Raw genomic sequence first — 20,367 nt, 5'->3', positions numbered from 1 at the left:
AGCGGGGCTGGGATGCCCAGGAGGGACAGGGACTGGCCTAGTTTGGTGAGGAAACTTCCTCCAGCCACGGCCCGGGCTGGATGGGGGGATCGTGACCGCGCCTGGCCGTGCGGGCGGGACCCCCGGGGGGGAGCATCGCCTCTGCCGTCCCGCGGGGGGTTCGGGCCGCGGGGCTGCGGGGCAAGCGCTCTGCCTGGGGGAAGACTGCCGGGCGAACGGAGCGACGAGAAGAGCCCTCGCTCTTTTGGTTCCTTTCCAAGCATTTTTAACAGAGGAAGGATGTAATAACATGCCACGGGCAATAAATCATAGGCTAGCTACTCCCCCTGGCTCCCCTCCCCCAGCCTCGGCGGTCCCGGCCCCTCTATAGAGGGAGGGGAGGAGGGGACTCCGGCAGAGCGCCGCAGCTGCCGGGACGAGCAGTCCAGCGCCTGCCCCGCGCCCCGCCAGCCGCTCCAGCATGGACCTCCGAGCCCTGGCTCTGCTCGCCCTCGCCCTGGCCATCATCTCCCTCTCGGAGGGTAAGTGCGCTGCGCTGCCGGCGAGCCGCCCGCTCGCCCCGCTCTCGCCGCGCTCCCGCCTGCGGGCCGCCCGCTCGCCCCGCTCCCGCCTGCGGGCGGGGGGGTCCGGCCGGCAGCTGCGGCCCCGAGGAAAGCCCCGCTGTGCCCCCTCGCTCCGCCGCTCGCCCCGCTGTGCCCCCTCGCTCCGCCGCTCGCCCGCTCCCGGCGCTGGCTCCCGCCGCGGCTCGGGGGTGCGCGCCTGGCGAGTCCCGCGCCGTGGCGGCTGCGAGCTGGGGGCAGGCAGGCTCGCCCTCCCGCCCTCGCTTGTTGCGAAGGAGGCTGGTCCAAGCCACCCCCCGTGCCACACGCACCCCAGATTGAAATCGGCTGCGGGAAGGTTTGCGACAGCGCTCGGTCTGCAGGGAGGTGGTTTGGTTGCAAAATACATATATCGATTTCCCCTTTAAAAAAAAGCAGTCCTAAAAGTTACAAGAAATGAGAAACAGGCGCTTGTTGGGTTCCTTTTCGGTCCTCTGTCGTGATCTATCTTCCCTCGATCAGAGCAAAGCTGAGCCAAAGCGGTCACTCAGCAGGAATGCGCCGCACCCCCGGCGAGGGGGCGAGGGGCGGTTTGGGGGGCGCAGCGAGGTGCGCTGGCGAGAGCTCTGGGGGACGCGGGCCGGCAGCCGGAGAGCGCTGCCTCGGCGGCGTTTGTCGCTAAGGCAGCGACACCGCTGCTGTCCGTCCCGCTCCGCAGCCCGTCTCAGCCCGCCCGCCCCGCGCCGGGCCCCCGGGCCCGCCTGTCACCTCCGGAGCACGGCCCCGGGGACCGCAGCCACCTGCGCCTCTCGCCCCGAGGGCAGCTCTCGGCCACGGACTCCGGGGCAGCGGTCCCCGCTGCCCACGCGTGGCGGGGCGGGTGTCCTGCCCGCAGCCTCAGGGCATCCCCCGGGCGCTCCTCCTGCGGCTGGCTTCTGCCTGGCAGGGACCGGCCCCCTGTTATCCCCTCATCGAAACTCTGCTGGCCAGGTAACGAGCGCCCTTTCAGACCTCCGCTCCTGTCTTATTGTCCAGTTCTGGCGATCGAAACTTGGGTGTTCCCCATCCAGGGCGGCCGAGGATGCTCTCCGATGCCCTCTTTGTTTAGCCTGAGAGAGTTAATTGCTCCCTTATAATTTCGCCGATGCCTTTCCATAGCACAGTCCCAGCAGCAACTCCGTCCCGGTGAAGCAGGCGCACTGCCCCAGAGAGACCCCAACAAGCAGCCCCGGCCGGGTGGTCTCTGTCCCCTGCGGGCTGGAAGGGCAGCGCGCAGGTAGCGAAGGCAAAGCCGGGGTCCGCAGCGGCCGGGCCAGACCCGGCCTCTCGCCCCCCGGCCCCTCGCCCGCGGAGCGCGGATCCCTGCGCACGGCTGAGCGCAGCAGGGTGCCCTGGTACCCAGGCGGGGTCCCCTCGGCTCTGCGGGCGAGTCAGTCTGGAGCGAGCGGGGGGGGGGAAGCTTTGCCGGCCCACACGGGGGCTGCAGCCCCGACGGGAGGCGCGGGAGTTTGGGCACTGGGGACCACCAGGAGCTCAGGGCTGTCCCCCTCCTCGCCTCCCCTCGGGCAGCACTTGGTGCAGGGCTGGGAGGCTGGCAGAGCCGCCTGGTTGCACCGCGCTTTGCTCCCTGAGCGGCAGCTCTCCTTAGCTGGCAGCAAACGGCACCAGCGGGTACCTTTATGGCAGGGTAAGCGTGTCGGGACCTGGCTACCTGAGTAAGCAAAAGGCTTGAAAAGGTTGGAGAAAAACTCGAGTAAGGAGAGAGGACCCTGCCGGCTGGCGGTGATAGGAGTGAAGTTCTTTGCCTACTTCTTTGCATGTCATGTAGCACGCTCTCAACCCTGATCCAGATGAGAGTTTGCAGGGCTACCTTGTCCTGGAGGGCAGGCGGGCTCTGAATTCTCCTAGCCACCCTGGTAAAGCTGCGTCTGCCTATCACAGAATCACTGCCCAGTGGAATGGAGCTGTTCTTAAAAAGTTGCTGACTCTCTCCTGATACTGACAAATGCACCCGTGGATGAACAGGAGTAAATTGATGCTTCCATCAAATGTTTTGTCTGTTCATGCCCAGCCTGCTTGCCTGGGTAGAGCTTCCTTCTCCACTGAAGCGCCCAGAGCTTCCCAGCCCACACAGCAAGTTACTGATGGTAATTTTTAAGCAGAACGGGCAAGTCACTTGTTTCCTTACCGTCCTGTTGCAGTGTGGGTGAGGTAAGGCAGATTCCTATGGGGTGAAATAGGCATCTTCCAACATCGATAAGTGGCCACTCTGTGAGAGATTTTTGTGAGTGCTTTGTTTCTAGAGAGAATTTGCCAGCAAAAGTGGGTATTTAGAACCAGCAGAACTCAGCTTTCAGTTAGGAAACAGTAAAAAAAAAAACCCAAACCAAAACACCCGAACCCAAGAACCTTTTGGACCATTCTAGTCAAGACCAAAAGGGATGTTTTGGTTGGTTTTTTTTTCTTTTGTTGTTGTTTTGTTTGGTTTGGGTTTTTTTTGTCTAAGGAAATAAGGCTGAAGGAATGACATTAAGGTGTCTGAATACCGTCTGGCTCTTCTGTAAGCTTTGACTATATTCACCCATTTTTAACCAAATGTGTCAGACAGATGAAGTCTCAAAAGCTTCATGTACCATCATTTTCGTGAGAACTGGTGTTTTCATGTAAAGGCTATGCTAATCTGTCCTGCTAAGAGAATGGCTTCAGCTGTACTTGGTATTTATCAGACACCAGAGAACCAACAGAGCATTGACTCCTGCAGTACCTATCCGTAGAATAATTCTTTTCACCAGCTCTACTGTGCATGAAACAATTACTGTGCATGAAAAAAAATTCAAATTTTGAAATTATGTTTGTCAGCCTCAGAGTAAGACAAGAAATGTCCCCTTCCCAAATTATGGCCCTCAAGTCGCCCCTTCCCTTTCCCACTTTAGGATGATAGGGGTTCTTGTGTTGAGAGATGCCACGTGCACTAGTTTTCCCTGGTTTTCAGCTTTGCTGAGGGCAGCATGAGCTACAGCCAAGCCCTCAGAGCCAGAGTGCTGGAGGGGCAGCAGCAGGAGATATTGGTGTCCTGTTAGCAATGCTGAGAGCTAGTCCGGTTGGTGCCTGCGCTGCTGATCAGCAAGCAAGGGGCACAGAAACACCAAAGGGATTCTTGTGCTGGGAGAGCATATGTCATTCCATGTTGCATTGGGGTGACAGAAGAACACTGGATACTGGGGTTTCCCCTCTTCCTTGCTGTGCTGAATCCCCTTTCTTGGGCAGGAAACAGCTCTGGGGCTCAGGGACAAGTTAGCCATGGTTAAGCTTTCTCTGCTCCTGATTTCAAGTGGTATGGGATCAAAAATGTTCCTCTCCCCGTCTCAGAGAGGACAGGATTACATTCTCAAATCATAGATCTCAACAGTTCATCTCTTGCATGTTGTTGAGGTTAAAGCTTGCTTAAATCTGGTTGGTACAGGCTTGCAGCAACACTTCCACTGCATCTGTGCTCAGAGCATTGTTGCATGAGTCCATTCAATTTCAGTCTCCCTTTCCAATACAAACTCACTGATGTGTAGCTATCAGGCACAGATTTGCCGTGGGAAATCGTAGCGCCTTTCTCCCTTCCACATTATTAGCACTAGTTAGTCTAGTGCATGTTCGGGAGGCTCACCCTGCAGCCCTCCTTCCTCATCCCCCTGCAGATGGGAGCTTCTCCTCCCATTTATTAAGTCATAGATGATATCCCTGTTTGGGCTGCCACAAAACTGATAAAAAAAGCCCTCCAATTTTGTTAACTTGTAGTCCAGATCCTAGTGTGGATTTGGAGAAACTCTACTCCCACTGATGAATTAATTCCTGTTTGCTCATCTGCCTGTGGGACCTGATTCTGGCTCATCTCTTGGTAGACACATTTGGAAGGAAAAAAGGGATTTCTGTCCTGAGGACAAGGTAATTTCACCGTGTTGTCTGTCGTTATATGTGCTAGAGGCAGGCACTGGTAAATGCGCAATATATGCAAATCAGATGCACTTGAAAAGCTGTCTCTTTTCTCACCTTCCTAGACGGCAGTGTAGGGATTCCAAGCCTTTCCCTGCTCTTTAGCTCTCCATCTGCCTTTAAGGAAACTGGGTTTGGATGCTGCAAGTGCTCCTGTGTGGCTAAATAAACAGGGCGGCAGATTGCCATGTAGGATCTAAAGCCCTGTCAGATATAGATCTGACCATCTACACCATGAGCCAGACCTTATGGGTTAGGCATATGAATTCAATTCCTCCCAGAGGCTGAAAACTGCTCCACTGGGAAATTGTTTCAAATCTTAGGCAGCTCCTTCTAGACTTCCAGGCAAGGCTTCTGGGTTTCTATTTTAGTGTGCATGGAGCTTTGAAGCTTACACACAGGGTATCTTATTTATTTGCACTTGGTTGCCAGTAATTAAGGTCTCCCATGGCGAAATCAGGTAGCAGGACTGCATCAGAGGCTGTGGTGAGTGCCAGGCTGCTTTTCTTAGTTCCACATGCATATACATGGCTGATTTTTAGCCTAGGGGGCTAAATTTAATTCTGTCCCTTGTGATGCCAGCAAAAAAACTCTCATCCAGTCTGGTGGTCCCTGATTAGTATCTGGAGAGCTCGCTGCATGGTAACTGTCTCCTCGATTGCCGTTACTTTGCCACAGGCTGGGAGTTCAAAAGACTCCAAATCTTCCCTGCAAAACCACTGTGATCTCGCATCTCGAGTCACACCTCCTTGTGCGAATATCTCAGCTGGGAGTAAATGTTGGCTGTAGTGGGGAAAGGTCAGCCACTGGGCCCTGGGAAAGCCTGGAAAACTCAGGGCTTTTCTGCAGCCAGTAAGTCCCCTGTGAAAAGCCTGCACCTGAGCCGAGCCGTTTTGATCTGAACACTTTGGAATTCATCGCTTTCTTCTGGCTACCTTCTAATTTGGCCTCGGGTCAGAATCATTTGACAAGAATAACACCGAGGACAAGTGCCCCCTTTTTTGGCCTTTATCTTGTCTAATTACCAGGAGCATCCCTGCACAATGGAGCGGCTCCTTGTTCTAATCTCTTCTTCTTTACTTATCTCCATTTTCTCTCTCTCTTCTTTTGTCTTCCAAAATCCCACGCACCATTATTGAAAGGCTGGGTACCGGGGTAAAAGGATTGTGCTGTGAGCTGTGGGCAAATGCTTTCCCAAAGCTACAGCTTTTCTGTTGCTTTTTTTCACCTGCATATTTGGAGGGAGTTTCTGTCAGCCCGGGTCTGTGTATCTGTGCTGTGACGGGGAGCAAGAGGGTGTAATGTGTCCTTTCTCTCCCTGTGTCCCGCAGAGAAACCCGTCAGCCTGACTTACCGATGCCCCTGTCGATTCTACGAGAGCAACGTGGCAAGAGCCAACATTAAGCACCTCAAAATCCTCTCCACACCCAACTGCTCACTGCAGATCGTGTAAGTCTCTTACTCTTTTCAGCTGGGTGCTAATCAAAGGTGTCGAAAAGAGAAGTCACGGAGCTGGCTCCTGCTTTGGTGGCTGCGATTTGGTCTGTCTCGTGCTATGATTTCCAGTTCTGTGTCAGGCACAGCCAGGTGCTGCTTTACTCCACACAAAGGAGCCCAGCTAGATGTTTCCCAGATGTATTCTACCTCTGTGATCCCCCTGTGACTATGTAATCCCATGTCCTGTTCCCCCCTGGGTATGTGAGCAGGAATGTCAGACAGACTGTCCATTGCCTTGGATGTGAAGCTTCACACCTTGGGAAGAAGGCAGTGGTCTGGCTCTTCTAATGCTCCACTTTTCCGTAGGGAGGAGCTAAACAAGCAAAAGGAATTGCTGGATTTTGTGTAGCCTCCACAGGAGGTACAGGCCCTAAACATATGCTGACCTGATCTAGGGACACACCTACCAGGCAGTGACTGTCTCCAGTAGGTCACAGATCACAGCAGGACAGAAATGATGGGTTCCCAATGGAAAATAACTGCTTCATTTTTACTGAAAAGAAAACACTGGTTTTCAGGAAAAATGGCGTTGTAGATTTGTGTTTGTGTTTAGGAAGGTCATTTTGCCTCATTTGTTCATGGGTGATCCCCCTCCCTCCTCACCCAAAATCCAAAATTTTCGAAGAAAAATAATAGCATTAATCTTTCCACTGCAAGAGAGCTCTACTACTATCAACTTCTGTCGACCTCTGTGAGGGTCTCAGTGGCTAGACTGGGTTTCTGTGCAGTGCTCCCATCACCAGTTCTGTCTTCAATTGATGTGGAGCTCTTCCAGTTGCAGCTCAAACATTGTGAAAATCCAATCTTTGTCATCCAAAACGGTTCTGCACCCAGAAAACTGACATGGTTTCATGAGATTTCTCAGGAATGAACAGAGAGATTGAAGAACATGGATCCATACATGAACCAGTTTGGTTTTATATGCCTTTTTTCTTTTTTAAACTGGGTAGGTCATACACAATTTCTCATGTCTGCTTCTGCCTTAGGATTTGGTGGAGGACAGTGAGAAAACTGTAAGCCTCAGATGAGAAATTATTTTCTTTCACAGAAATGGTAAAACGAGCTGTGACTAACTGATTTCTACCTATAAACAATTTTGGAGGCAAGCATCCAAAATGCAATAGTGTATAGATTTGTTCTCTGGGACTGTCAATGGATGTCATAAGGGTCCCAGTGCTAAGGCTTTGTGAGGATTTGAAATTTTCTGGAGTAGTTTCAAGAAAAATGGCAGGCATTTCAGACAGGATAGAGTATACTTTTATGTCTTAACTGATGTGGGATCATAGTCATTAGAGATAGATAAGAGCACGAAATGCAGAAACACAAGCAACTCATGTTCTTGCCCATTCCTGATACAAATATGTTTGTTTGCAATGTGATTTAGTGGCACACGGAACATGTGAACTTATAGTTCACCATCTTTTTGTTACTTTAAAAAGTAAGGTATTTAAAAACTTATCTCCAAATACCCCTGAAACATCATGAGTTTGAACCAGGTCTTTCTTGATTGAAACAGAAGCTGAAATGGAATCAAAACTAACATATAAATTTCTCATCTTGATGGTTTTAGGCTTCATAAACTCTGAATTTAGTGAATATGCATTATACAGTGAAGGTGTAAGTAATTTAAAAGCTACCATTTTCAGGTATAGAGAATCTCAGTTAAAGCATATAGTTTCAAAGAAAGTTATTTTTTGCACAAGTACATTCCCCTTCATGGCTGAGGGGAATTGTACCCAAACAAAAAGCCTAAAAGCAGGCTTTTGTCTTCCATTCTATCGGAAGTCAGGTTTCCAAATCCAAAATCTCTTCTGTCAATACCTACTTCTTGAAAACCCATCCTAAATTCCTTGCTTTTTAGTACAGGGAAATAGGCATTTTTAGCATGCAATTAATTGCATGCTAAAGTAGACACGTAAACCAGTTCACATTAGCACTCTATATAATTGCCTAGGTCTCCGCCACAACTGCACACGTAGCAGGCTCAGAAATAAGTGTCTGAAAAAAATCAATGTCTTAATATTAGGTGTGGGAAATTGCATTGTGGCTGGAGGCTGGTTATGTGTGCTTTTGGTTCTGTACCCTGTGAGGCCAGCTCAAGAGTTCCCAGGCATTGCTAACATCAGCAAATCCATTCTTACTCTCTGTTGGTATCACTTCACTGGAAATACTCCAGCTTGGCACTACTGTAAGGGAAATATGAATTAGGTCCATTCATCTCTTCATTGGCGCAGGGCTTGCAAGGCTGGATCTTTGATGTGTTTATGTTACAACTGTGGTGTTGCATAACTTCAGACCAAGAAGCCTTCTTGACCTGTTATTTCTTACGCCATAGTTTTCTGTTCTGCAGATTTCATTTTATAAAGTGGGGAACATTTTGGCTTCCATCCAGCAAAATACTTAAACGAGTACTGAACTTATTCCTATGGGCATTTCCATGAAATTGCTGTTCTTGGCACTTTTGCATGGCAGGCAGGCAGGGGATATTTGTGAGCAGCTGGGGCAGAGGCAGAATGCTTCGGGGAACACAGGGAGACCACAGCCCTCTCAAGGGGCCCAGAGATCCCTGGAGGGTGAGACCTGCTGATGCGGGTGAAAAGCTATTTGTACTGCTTCTGTATGAAAGGTGCAGATAGCCCAAACGCCACGTTCAGAGGGAATTCAAATTAGCTAAACAGTCTGGTGTGGAAGGTGCAGCTTGGGCATCCAGGACAAACCCCTCAGGAAGTTTCTGCTTTAGTTTCCAGTGCTGAGTGAATACAGGAGGGAAAACTTGCCTCTGGCACTATGGTACTTCCAGTTGCTTCCTGCCTGTAACCTTTTCGTTCAGTCTTGTATAAAACAAAATGCTAAGAAGTGACCAGACCCTTTCATAGCATGCAAGATGTATGGTTTGCTGTCTGTCCTCAAAACACATGAAACTTCAGTTTTGTGTTGAATCTGAGAGCTGTTCTTAATAAATTCCTTGCAAAAATGACCTATATTTACCATGTTAGTTTTGCCAAATGAAATTTAGCTGTTGTCAACACCAGGCTCATAACAGCCCAGGTATGAACTGGAAAACTTAGATTCAAAGTCTGTATTTGTCCCACCCCCACATGCATCCCAGTACAGACCGCAAGAATCAGCATTAGAGGAGACAGATGGTACCAGTGCTTTGAAACCAGGGATATTTATAATGGGTGCCTTGAGGTTGGTAGGGATAACCCATCCTCTTTATGGATTAACTGACAGCAGCACTGACACCCAAGGAAAATAGAGCATCTGGGGGTGGGTGGCGGGTGTGAGCATTGCACACCAGACTCACTCTGACTTTTCTCCTTTGGCAGTGCAAGGCTCAAGAGCAACAGCAAGCAAGTGTGCATTGATCCCAAGTTAAAGTGGATCCAGGAATATCTGGAGAAAGCTTTAAACAAGTAAGGCAAGAGACAAATGGACTTAACAGCTAACATCCTGAGTTATTAAAGGGTAGAACATTAAGGTCTGGCTTTTACCATGTGGACAAAGTACTCGTGGAATGAGATATTGTTTTGAAGAAGGGTTTGGAGTTGACCTAGTCTGTATTAAAACAACAGCTTCTAGTATATCCTAAATGTCAAACTAAGAGTTTTGCCAGGGTCTGAGGCAAAATCTATCCTAATGAATTTGTTCTGGGGTCCCCAGCTCATCCTCTTTTAAAAAAAGCCGTTCTCCCAAGGAAAATGCTTCCTTTATGCCCCGTCTTCCCCAAGCCAAACTACAGTTACTTTAGAATCTATATTGTTCCAGTTTCTTTGGAGCCCCTTCTCCATGTTACACTGGGGGTCTGTTTGCACAGGCAGCTGAGGCCTGAGGGGTCTTGGTGCTAAAAATTGTTTCTCTGCTGGCCAGTGTGGAGTGCTATTAATATTGGCCAAGGTGAGATGCACTGCCACAAATAAAGCTCTCCCAGAAGACCAGGGTAAAACAAGCCATACTTGGTAAATTCAGACTTTTAAAATGTATTTTTATTCCCCTTGAATGCGGGTGATCATGGCTACTCTGAGGTGGACCCAGACTATCTCAGTTCAATTTTGTGGAAGTGCAGCACAGAGAACATTTCTGTGCTGAGTTGCAGGGAAAGGCTCCAGCCTTTCTGGGATGGAAGGTAAGACAAATGAATGGTACAAAGCATTTCTTCGCTTGCCCAGAGCCCTGGGCTGCAGTTGATCTAGCAGCAGCATTTTGGCCAGCAAGTCTACCTGTGCACTCAGTATCCCTTGCCACCACATTCCCACCCCTCAGTAACCACACTGCAACCCTGCTGAATCTTACTGCCCCCTGCATCTGTAGGACGAAGGCAGGGCTGGAATCCGGTCATTCACAAAAGCAATGCATTCTTGGAGCAATGTGGGGAAGGGTATGGCCCCAGGGCAGATGTGAGGCAGTACAGGTAGCTGAATGCCCCTCACTGTTTGCTTTGTAAATGCATCTGCCAAACAAGGGGTAGAGTTAAAAAAACAAAACAAAACAAAACAATGTTCTCATGTGTTTTTACAATAAGCAAGGGGGAAAATGTTACCAGAAGTAGAGATTCCTCCATGTGGCCCTTTGGGATCACACTGGGGCCAAGAGTGAGGAGGAGGAGGGAAGGAAGCCAGCTACCAAACTGACTGTGATTCCAGCCCTGATAGCTCTCCCCATCTCATCCAACGCTCCGTGCCTTCTTTGCTGCCAGCACTCAGCCCTTTTGTCCTTTGGGCAAATTCTCTGTAGAGGTAATCCAGGTTCATGCTGCCGGGATGGCTTTGGATTTAGGCACAACTGAACCTAAGAGCAGGATGTGTCCCGTGCTGACCATCCTAGGGGCTTGAGCTAGTTTTTTTTTCTAACTTCAGGAAAATCCTCAAGCCCCTGCCTAAGTTTCTGTTTGCTGTCATCCCCAATGAAGCCCTTGGTGCTGTTCATAAGACCCAAAATTTAGGAGACACTTAAGAAACTTGTAGGGTTGGGCAAATGTGATTAATGTGCTCAGATCCTGCCTGCCTGACTTAGGGGAACAACTCAGCAGGAGCACGTTCTGCTCTCACTTCCACTAGTGTAGATCTGGGGCCAGCTCTGCAAAGCCAATGAGCCCATGCCTGATCTCCAGCCAGATTCTGGGTTTTGTTTACCTAATGCTAATCCAGAAGCAATTCTGCCGATTTGGTGGATTTCACCCTGGTTTACATTGAGTAGCAAACAGAAGAGAATTTGGTCCCAGCTCTATGAAATAAGATGACAGAAAGCATATATCTCCATCACCTATTCCTGTAATCATGGCATTATTTTCATTTTCCAACTAGTAATGCTAGCACCAGTGGCATTTTTATGCTCCACAGACAGTCAGGGCTCTGTCTGTAGCATGTTCACAAGGCATGTTTTTGATATATTTTAGTGCACAGCTTTGACTTCTTCAATGAAATGTACTTCGGAATATATTTATAGCGCATCAAACAATTCATATATTTGAATTGGAGCCATATGAATGTTGGTAGTTTAAAACACCGATATCCCTCTAAACTACTAGCAGCTTGTAAAATAAATCTATATAGATCTATAAATGTTAATGTAGCTATCAATTTCAATCAGCCATATATTATATTTTTTCACTTGTACTGAAGTTGTATGAAATGTGACATTACCCTATATGCACTAGCAATAAAATGGCTAATTGTTTCATGTTATGAAAACCCAATTGTACATGGGAATTTATTTTTCTGGAATAAAATCAATACGTTTTGTAGAAAGGGCTCTTGTAATTGCTTAAGTAAAATCCAAACTGTCAAGACATCTTAATCTATACCAGTGCTTCAATACGAGACTATCTTCTGTGTTATAACCTGCAGCTAAGGGCAGGGAAAAGTTTGTAGAATATAGTAGTCCAATACAGTTGATTGTGAAACCAGAGACATTTTTTAGTAGGGAATTATTGTGCTCACTAATTCTGCTTAGCCTTTATTGTTGCTTTATATTCATCACATCTCCATGTAATACACACACTTATGAGACATCAGTAAAATACATTCAGGCTGTCAGGAATCCAAATTCCTTAACTGGCTTTAAAAATCATTGTGCAGCTGCTGTGGCCAACATCATTCAACATTCATTCATTTTACAGGCAAGGGGCAAATCTAACAAATCCTTTATCATTTCTAGGCAATCCCAGTCATCATTTACAGTACATTGACTGCCTTTCCCTTCTCCCTTCATGCAAGGATATGCAAAATCAGGCCCTTGCAGAGCTAACAGAGCCCAAATCAAACAGAGGCCACCTTGTCTGCTGTCAAGTTAATATAGTCCCACCTCAGAACTTCCCTCAGTCTGAGATACTGGAATCCATTTAGTGGCTACTACTGGCATGGACCAGATTGCTGATGGATCTGGAGAAGATAACAAAGTCAAAGGAAAAGCCTTTCCATTGAACCCACTGGGAGGAAAGAAAGGAAATTCCCAGCTTCTAGAGGCTGGCTGTGATGGGAGCCAAGCCCTGCTGTTGCCTTCCTACGTAGCGTTTGTAAACCCCAGTGTGGCCGCTCTCCCTAATTTCTGACCTCGTTTGTAAAGTAAGGGCTGAAGTAGCAGACCCCAAGAACAACTACCTCCTGGTACTCCACCAAGCGTGAGCTGGGTAAATGCCCCACATAGGTGGGGGCAATGTAGGCAACTATCTTTGCAGCCTTGTTTTAAGGCACCGAATGCCCACAAATCCCATAGAGTAGCCACCAGTTCTTGTTGATGTCAGTGGGAATGCTGGGTGGGAAGCCAGAAATCCAGCCCCCCTCTACTTTCATTTTACATCATGGGGTTACTGTGTGAATGGTGAGGCACCTGGCTGAAAAGTTCTGGCAGGCATTTGGGGAGGCTTCCGTGTTGGGAAAAGAGTTGTTCTGGCCTCAGAATTCGCAAACGTCCTGTCACCAGGGCACATCCATTTGCCTAGTGTTCCTCTGAGGCAGAGGGTGTATGAAAGGGGGTGTCATCATCATTTGCACCCTGCCAGCAAGTTATGAAGGGACCATAGGATAAATGTGAATAAGGCCTTTGTATACGGATAATTTATGGCAGTCTTTTTGTATTTTTCTTTTAATTTAGACCACGTCATCGCACTCATAAAAAAAAGCAACAGAAGAAACGGGGCCCACTCTGCCCTTCCCGTGCAACACCACTAAAGTCTCGTGGGAGGAAGAATGGTAGGAGGCATTAGTTTCTGAGCTGGGACACCTCAGGTTCAAGTCCCTGCTCTTACACTGACCTTCCTATGTGACCTTGGACAAATATATTAGCTTATCCAGACCGCCATTTTTCTCCATGTTTATGGAGGGTAACAGCCGCACCTTCCCTGCAAGGGAGTGTTATATAGATAAAACTCTTAGAACAGGGCGATATTAGGCACACCAGGGGTGGGGAAAATTTCCCATTTTACAGATGGGAAAATGGACACCCAAATAGGCCAAAATAACCCTGAATCAAAGCCTAAGTAAAAAAAAAAACAGGGTAAAGGTTTGGAAGCCCTATATATTTCAGCTAGCCATATTCCTCCAATACTAAACTGACAGAGTTAAACTATAAATAACAGCTGTGAGTTTGTCATGGGTGCTTTTTAATGACAAATGCCGCACTGGGTGGTGACAACATGATTTGGTGCATTGGTGACTGGTTGACACCTCTCCTATGGGAGATGCTAGGCAAGTCCCAGAGCAGGGGTCCTCAAACTTTTTAACCAGGGGGCTGGCGCGCGGGTGAAGTGGCAGGCAGTCATCTGCGGCTGCTTGGTTTCCCCCCGCCAGCCCCCGGTGGGGGGAGGGGGGGGCCGGGGGTTCTGTAAATACCGGGGGCTGGATTGAGGACCCTGGGGGGCCGTATCCAGCCCGCAGGCCGTAGATGAGGACCCCTGACCCAGAGCATGGTGTTACATATACCAATACTCTGACTGTCCCAGTTGCCTTTTTTTCACACCAGGGTGCTGTGTCCTGCTTTTCTGCACCAAAAGAAGTGGGGTTACTGGTATGGGATATTGGAGAAGATATCTTCAAAGAGGAAATTTTTACTCATGCCATGGTCATCCTCATCATCCTCTTTATGCTTGGATGAGTTTTCTGAGGCTACCTTGACTGAAAGCAGCCACAACTGTCTCTGGCTGCGGTCACACAGTCTCAGTTGTCCAGCAGGCACTGAAAGGGGTGTTTGTTCTGATCCTGTAGGCTAGACAGTACATACTGGGTCATCAGGGCTTTTGAATACCTGGTGTTTACCCTCTGACACTTGTAACTCAGCCTTAGTGACCTCATCTAGACTGCAAAAGGCCAACTAGCCTGGAGCAGGAGTAGGGGTTGCTTCAGACAAAACCTGGAGGCCACCAGCACAGGCTGGCTCCTTGTTCTGTGTGAACCCTGCACATATACACTTGCACTTTGCTGTGGTGCCTAACCCACTGCTCCCCCAGGTACCATGCTCACACTGAGCATGGGAGACTCCATTTGTCTGGCTCCTGCCCTGAGCTCCCTACCTCTGCACTGAACACCTCACACATTTACTGCGCAGCGTGTGGCTGCTCCCCCTCCCTGTCACCCCACCTGCAGTGGGCAGCTGGTCACCATGAGCTGTGACATGCTACCCAGCTGCTCACAGCAGGTGAGGTCCCAGAGCAGGGAGGCCATGGGGATGGCTCTCGGCTGGGTGGCACACGCAGGGGTGTCTGCTTCTCCAACCAGCCCGTGGTGGGAGCTGAGCACCAACAAAAGCAGAACATGGGCTGTCCTCTGTGTGCCTCCATCCTCACAGAGACCTGGCACCCTGTGGAGCTGCAGTTCATGATCTCCAGCAGAGCTGTGGGGTAGGAGCAGGTAAATGAGGCATTCCCAGTGCCACTTGCTCCACTACCAGGGCTTCTCAGAAATTATTAATCCCTCCTTTCCCTGCTGTTTATTTTTTGCCAAGTCTCTTTGCCCACCGACGATTCTCTGCTCTGGCTTTCAAGTCCAGAAAAAGCTTCCTAGCCAGCCTTCTTCCTGTGTTAGCTCTGAACACCTTACTAACTGTGATGAGCACAACCTGCCCAAAATAACTCCATTGCTGGGTTTGCCCTGCTGGGTCACAGTAGCTCCTTGTGGAGAACTTCCCCCAAAACATTTGGCAAATACTTGTTGGAGGGGCTGCAAAAGAAATGCCTTTGGGTTAGTCCAGACACAGATTTGCTGTTTGCCTAGGCCTGATATCAAAGCTTTTGCAACTGAAATAAACCTTAATAGTGTTTCACTCTGTTCTTCATCAACAGGAGGTTCAAGATGTAAGAGGCAAGCGTTGTAAGCCGTCTACAGGATTTCTTACTGTAGGACCCAGAGAGCAGATAACCAGTATTAGGGAATGAATACATGTCACTGTTATCATACAGCACAAAAGCAACGCTTCATGCATTTCCAAAGGTTTTTTTTGTTTGGTTGGGTTTGTGTGTGGGGTTTTTTTGGTTTGTTTTTTTTTTGTTTTTTTTTTTTTACACAAATTGGCTTGCTTTCACAGTGCTATTTTTATATAGTAAGATGTAACTATTTGAGAAAAATATGTTTTTATACAGGTTGGTTTATTACCTAGCACTGAGGGCAGATATAAATTTAAACTAACCCTGTGTTATTATATAATATTTTATTTCCTTTGCTATGTAGAGGTTCTGCTTTATTTAACTTTCTTTTGGTTCATGCAAGTCTCCTGGAGTCTTAAACCTAGAAGGACATGAACTGTACAGTGCAATGATGTTGTGTAAATAGTGGAGGAACTCCTGGCCTCCAGAAGTCATCAAGGCCAAGAACATAGGAAGGCTAAAAAGCATCAGACATTGATGAAAGTGGTCAGCACTACCATGGGTGGCATTTATAGGTATTTTGGGTGAGGGATTAAACCCAGGGCTACAGGGCTAAAGCCCTTCTCTGAAGATCAGAGGCCTTGGTGACAGCTATGAACAGCTGGGTCGTTGCATGTCTGTTATTGCAAGGTGCCAGTACGTGGTTTGCAGTGTGCCCCATTATTCAGTAGTGGTTGTGTGTGTTAGGAGCCACAACACTGATCTGATGTCACCTGGCATTTCCTATGTTCCTGTGTTTCTGATGACAAATTTTAGCACAAAAAAGAATGGATTATTAAATGTCTAACCACACAATTGTGTTGCAAGTTGCTGGAGGGATCAGATACACTGCCAGGTACCAGGTATCTCTTCCCACCCATCCACAGGAGGTGATGTCAGCTTGCCTGGCTAGCTTTGCACTGAATTGGGCAGAGATGCATTCATGTGACACTTCACCAACGATACTGTAGCCTTGGCTACTGAACAGTCATAGTCATATGTACCTGAAGGATGTAACATCTCTGGTTGCTCCAGAGATATCTAAGAAGAAGATGTCTGGCCATATCTTTGGAGAAAAGGGATGTCTGGGGCAAGAGAGGGTCTGCCCAGTTTGTGGAAGGAGTGGTGTTTCTCGAGTGTGGACATGAAGGCCAACACTCACTGTTCACCAGTGGTGGCAGCCCTGTTTGCTGCTGAGCAGGATAGCCTCTGGAATTTCCTTTGCAAAGTACACGTGGGGACAGGTACCACTTCTTGCGCCAATCCCCTCTCTCAACCAGAGATTTCTTTCTCCTAATTCCTACCTGTACACACAACACCTTTGCTGTGTAGTGTATGGAGGGACACCTGCAGTACTGCAATAACTGTGATATGCTGCACACTGGGATCTGGGGGGGAGGCACATCTGTGCAGCACAATGCTTGTGTCTGTATGTAGCTGTGTGTGTATTGTAAACAAACAAATGTTGTAAGATTGTATCTTTTTTGAGCTGGTTGCTTCAAAAGGAATCTTCCCTCTTCCCTGCAGCCTGTGTCAGGAACACTGAGAGGGGTGTTTCACTAAGTGCTCCTTTTTGTGGCAGGCATCTCTACTGCCAAAGAGGCACTTTGGCTAGCCAGGGACTACCTTATTTCCATGTGGATTCAGGTAAAAATCTTATATTTTCCTCTCTGCAAAACAGTGCTATTACAGAGAGGGTTTCAGCTGGGACCACATCACCTCATTTGCTTTGAAGTAGAAACTGACTGCTGCGCCTAAAATGTGTGTGTGATTTTGACATTCCTTCTGTTGTTATTATTACCAGCCTGGTGCTTTAAGCTTATTGTCTCTCTGTTTTGAAAGGTCTGGTACCACTGTACTTGATGAAAACTTGAGTGTTGATTTGGTGTGAGCAGGATCAGATCCTCTGTTGTAAGGGTAAAGACAGGAAGAACTTTTGTGAGAAAACTAGTTTCTTGTATTTTTCCTGGACTGTACTTTATGCCTTAGGGTCTATCTGCTGTCCCCACACTTGCATCTGTAATTGCCAGTGGTTTGCCAGAGGCAGACGTGTGAGTGTCAAAGCCAAGAATGACTTTGAGGAGGGTATGGAAGAATCTTGGTTCTGAGACATTCAAAGCTTGTCATTCTCACTGTCATTCTCAGGCAGGAATGTGCATTCTTCACACATTCCTCCCATCAAAGGACAGCAAGTCTGATTGATTCCCATTGGAGTAAACAGGGAGTTAAATAATGCTCTGATTTTGTTTCAACAGCCTACCTTGCTAATGATGACAAGTGCCATGAAGATTTTGTTCCTAGGGGAAACATTGGCTTTCCAGTGAAAAGATGGGGTGGGTAGATACGACTGTACAGCCTTGCCAGTGCTCTGCTGCAGTCCTCGTTAACAGGGAGTGCATTTGGGGTCAGCACCGGCAGGGAAAGGTCTCTGGGCACGTGCCAACCCCACATCACAGCCTGGGCAAACAGACTTTGACAGAAGCATTGAGACGGGCAGTGCTGCAGCACTCCAGCCAAAACCCTGGGGTCCCAGCTCTGGACAGTACAGCCAGGTGGTGGAGGTACCGCAGAAAATGGGGTCACCTGCCAACCTTCTCTCCTGAGGGCAAGCTAGTGAGTGTTGCAGCGGTAGACTGTGCTAAAGGAAGGGCATTTGCTCCTGGCAGAAATGCATGAGTAGCAGCAGGAAGGAAAGGGACTCCCTGCAAGGCTAGGGAACATTTACAGCCAGGTGGTAGTTGTCGGGGTGACTTGTGGGCCATCGGCCTCTGGCATTTCTTGAGACTCGTGTTGTGACCTGGGCCCTGACACCACTGCACTGGTTGCTACTCATGCAGCTGAGACCACTCAGGGCATGGGGCTGCTGCTGAGGGCCAGCACTATGTCCCTCCCTCGCCTGGGCAAGGTTGAGCATAGCGTGAACACAGGGGTGGCACAGACCTTGTCAAAGACTGAAGTGGGAACCTGATAAAAGCTTTCTCTTGCTTTAGACCAAAATTCAATCCGGAGTGGGAAGCTTTGCTCTTTGCCTGACATGATTTGCACGATGCATTGGGAAGAGCAGCCATGCCCTTTTTGCTGGAGAAATCAATCACTCGCTGCCCCAGGCTCCGTGTGCTGCCCTGTGCATTGCAGGCTGCTCCTCCTGGGCACGCTGCACTCTGAGCAGGCTGAGAAGCAGCACTAGCAGAAACCTGCCCGGGGAGAGCACTTGATTTTCCTTTCTGCATTTAATTGTTGACCAAAGACTGAGTCAGGGAAAGGAAGCGTGAGCAAATGGGAGTGACCTAGGGACCATACATAAGAGGAGGCAAAAAGAGATAACACTGAACTGTGCCGAAAAAGCAGCTTCCATAAATGTGAAATCATCATGTGTGGTATTTTCAAAGTGCAGCTGTCGAACCCTAAGATTGCATTATTTTTTTTTAAAGAGTAGATGGTATTTATTGCTGTGCCAATTTTTTATTTATACTAGCTTTATACTTGTTCATATAAATAACTTATCTGAATTCTGCCTGAGGAAGGATGAAGGGTGATTTTCTGATGTGTTTTTAACTAAGGTGTTTGAGCAAAGGTGACTGTTCATTTTGCAATGAAGGCTATGTTCAAAGTTAAATATACACGTTTCATTGAAAATGCAGTTCTTCTAGAAGTTTTTGTTGCAATTTTCCCTCTGTTGGCATCTAGAGGGTCCTTTTCTCTGGTAACTTGTTTTGAGCAATGTGATTTACAGTAACCAGAGGATTCTGAGAACTCATCACCTAAAATATGAACTCTTTTCTTTACCAACATCCCACCAAGACGAGCCTTGTCTGCAAACATGAAACTCTGATGGCCACAGAGAAGAAAGCGTGTATCATGATGAAAGGGCTGCATGAACCTCCCATCTTCCACTCCTTAAGAGCTCAGCATTGTCAGAATGTGGTTAATACTGTACTTCATATTTTTATTAGAGAAAAGAAATATCTTCCCAAATAATGTGAAAAAGGGGTTGTATTTGTGTTCCTGTAAGGCAGCTTTTGTGGAGGAGTTTTATTATGCTTTTGAAATTACTCCTTTCATAGAATATTTTGAAAATAAACACTTTTAGATTGTTGCAATTTCTCCCATAAATGTGTATGCACTTAAAAATTTCAAAATAAAAATGTCTATCTAAATGAAATTATTACTTGCTTTTAATTTTTTTCCCCTCACATACAAACAGCTAAAAGCTTCACATCACAAAAAACATTCAGATGTAGTTTTAAGTGTCCAGTTTCAAAGATGCTTCTACATAGCAGCCCTATGGGCTCAGACTCTGCAGGGAGCCTGAAGCAAAGTGCCCATGGGGTTTGGCAAGGAGTGAGTGGCAACCTAGGAGATTGAAATGTGCCATCTTCAGAAGGAAAGGCTTAACTATTTGCTCCCTAAACAGAAAGCCAAACCTTTTCTTATTATTTTTACTTTTGGTTTTCCCCCAACTTGTCTCCTGCAACACTTTGACTTTGTGGAACCGAAAAGTGTGAGCTGTTTTCACTCCAGCAATAGGGATGCCATCATGATCTGTGCTGGGGAAGGGGTGAAGGTTTCTCTGAAGAGCCTCAGGGGTGTCACTGGGTGCGTTTGACAAAAGATCAGTTGTGAACAGCACCCTCCTTGGGGTTGGTTTTCCTGGAGCACAGCAGGGTCAGCCTTCTGTTTGGAGGTGGGGAATGGTTTTAGAGGCTTATAGGACTGGTGTGAGATCCTGGAGATATAATCCTAACTTGGATGATGTTGTAGGGAATTTGCTGTGAGTCTTGAAACCGTGAGTTGAAAATTGGGTTTTGGCAAGTGCCTTCTCCTTCTCTGAGTCCCCATGGCAGGGGCAAAGTGTTGCTCCTGGTCACCCGGCTCCCTCCACAGCTGCCTGGCTCCAACATGCCAGTCATCCTTCCTCCATTCATCCACTGCAACCACACAGGTGAATCCCAGCACCATGTATAGCGCTGGCTGGAGCAAAGGTTAGGGATAATTTAATATCTCATAACAGTG

At 47.9% G+C, this 20,367-nt stretch overlaps 1 protein-coding gene across 2 annotated transcripts; it reads left to right on the top strand.

The window, feature by feature from the left end:
- Positions 1–355: 355 nt before the first annotated feature.
- CXCL12 (C-X-C motif chemokine ligand 12) lies at positions 356–19,516 on the top strand. Of its 2 annotated transcripts, XM_080401806.1 has the most exons (5): positions 356–521; positions 5,855–5,972; positions 9,350–9,436; positions 13,113–13,210; positions 15,295–19,516. In XM_080401806.1, exons 1-5 carry the CDS (start codon positions 461–463, stop codon positions 15,324–15,326), a joined length of 396 nt encoding a protein of 131 aa, XP_080257932.1. In that variant the 5' UTR covers positions 356–460; the 3' UTR covers positions 15,327–19,516. The 2 variants fall into 2 exon arrangements, with proteins under 2 accessions (XP_080257932.1, XP_080257933.1); XM_080401807.1 differs by lacking the exon at positions 13,113–13,210 and having other exon boundaries at positions 362–521.
- The last annotated feature ends 851 nt before the right edge of the window (positions 19,517–20,367 follow it).

Source organism: Falco punctatus, assembly GCF_963210335.1.
Source record: "Falco punctatus genome assembly, chromosome: 9".
Taxonomy (NCBI): Eukaryota; Metazoa; Chordata; class Aves; order Falconiformes; family Falconidae; genus Falco; species Falco punctatus.
This window is presented reverse-complemented; position numbering and strand designations above follow the sequence as displayed.

Excerpts from the sequence above, each read along its gene's own strand:
- CXCL12 (XM_080401806.1), top strand. The coding sequence starts at position 461 with ATGGACCTCCGAGCCCTGGCTCTGCTCGCCCTCGCCCTGGCCATCATC. Across the intron at positions 9,437-13,112 it reads CTGGAGAAAGCTTTAAACAA|ACCACGTCATCGCACTCATA; the intron begins GTAAGGCAAGAG and ends CTTTTAATTTAG. Across the intron at positions 13,211-15,294 it reads GTCTCGTGGGAGGAAGAATG|GAGGTTCAAGATGTAAGAGG; the intron begins GTAGGAGGCATT and ends CTTCATCAACAG.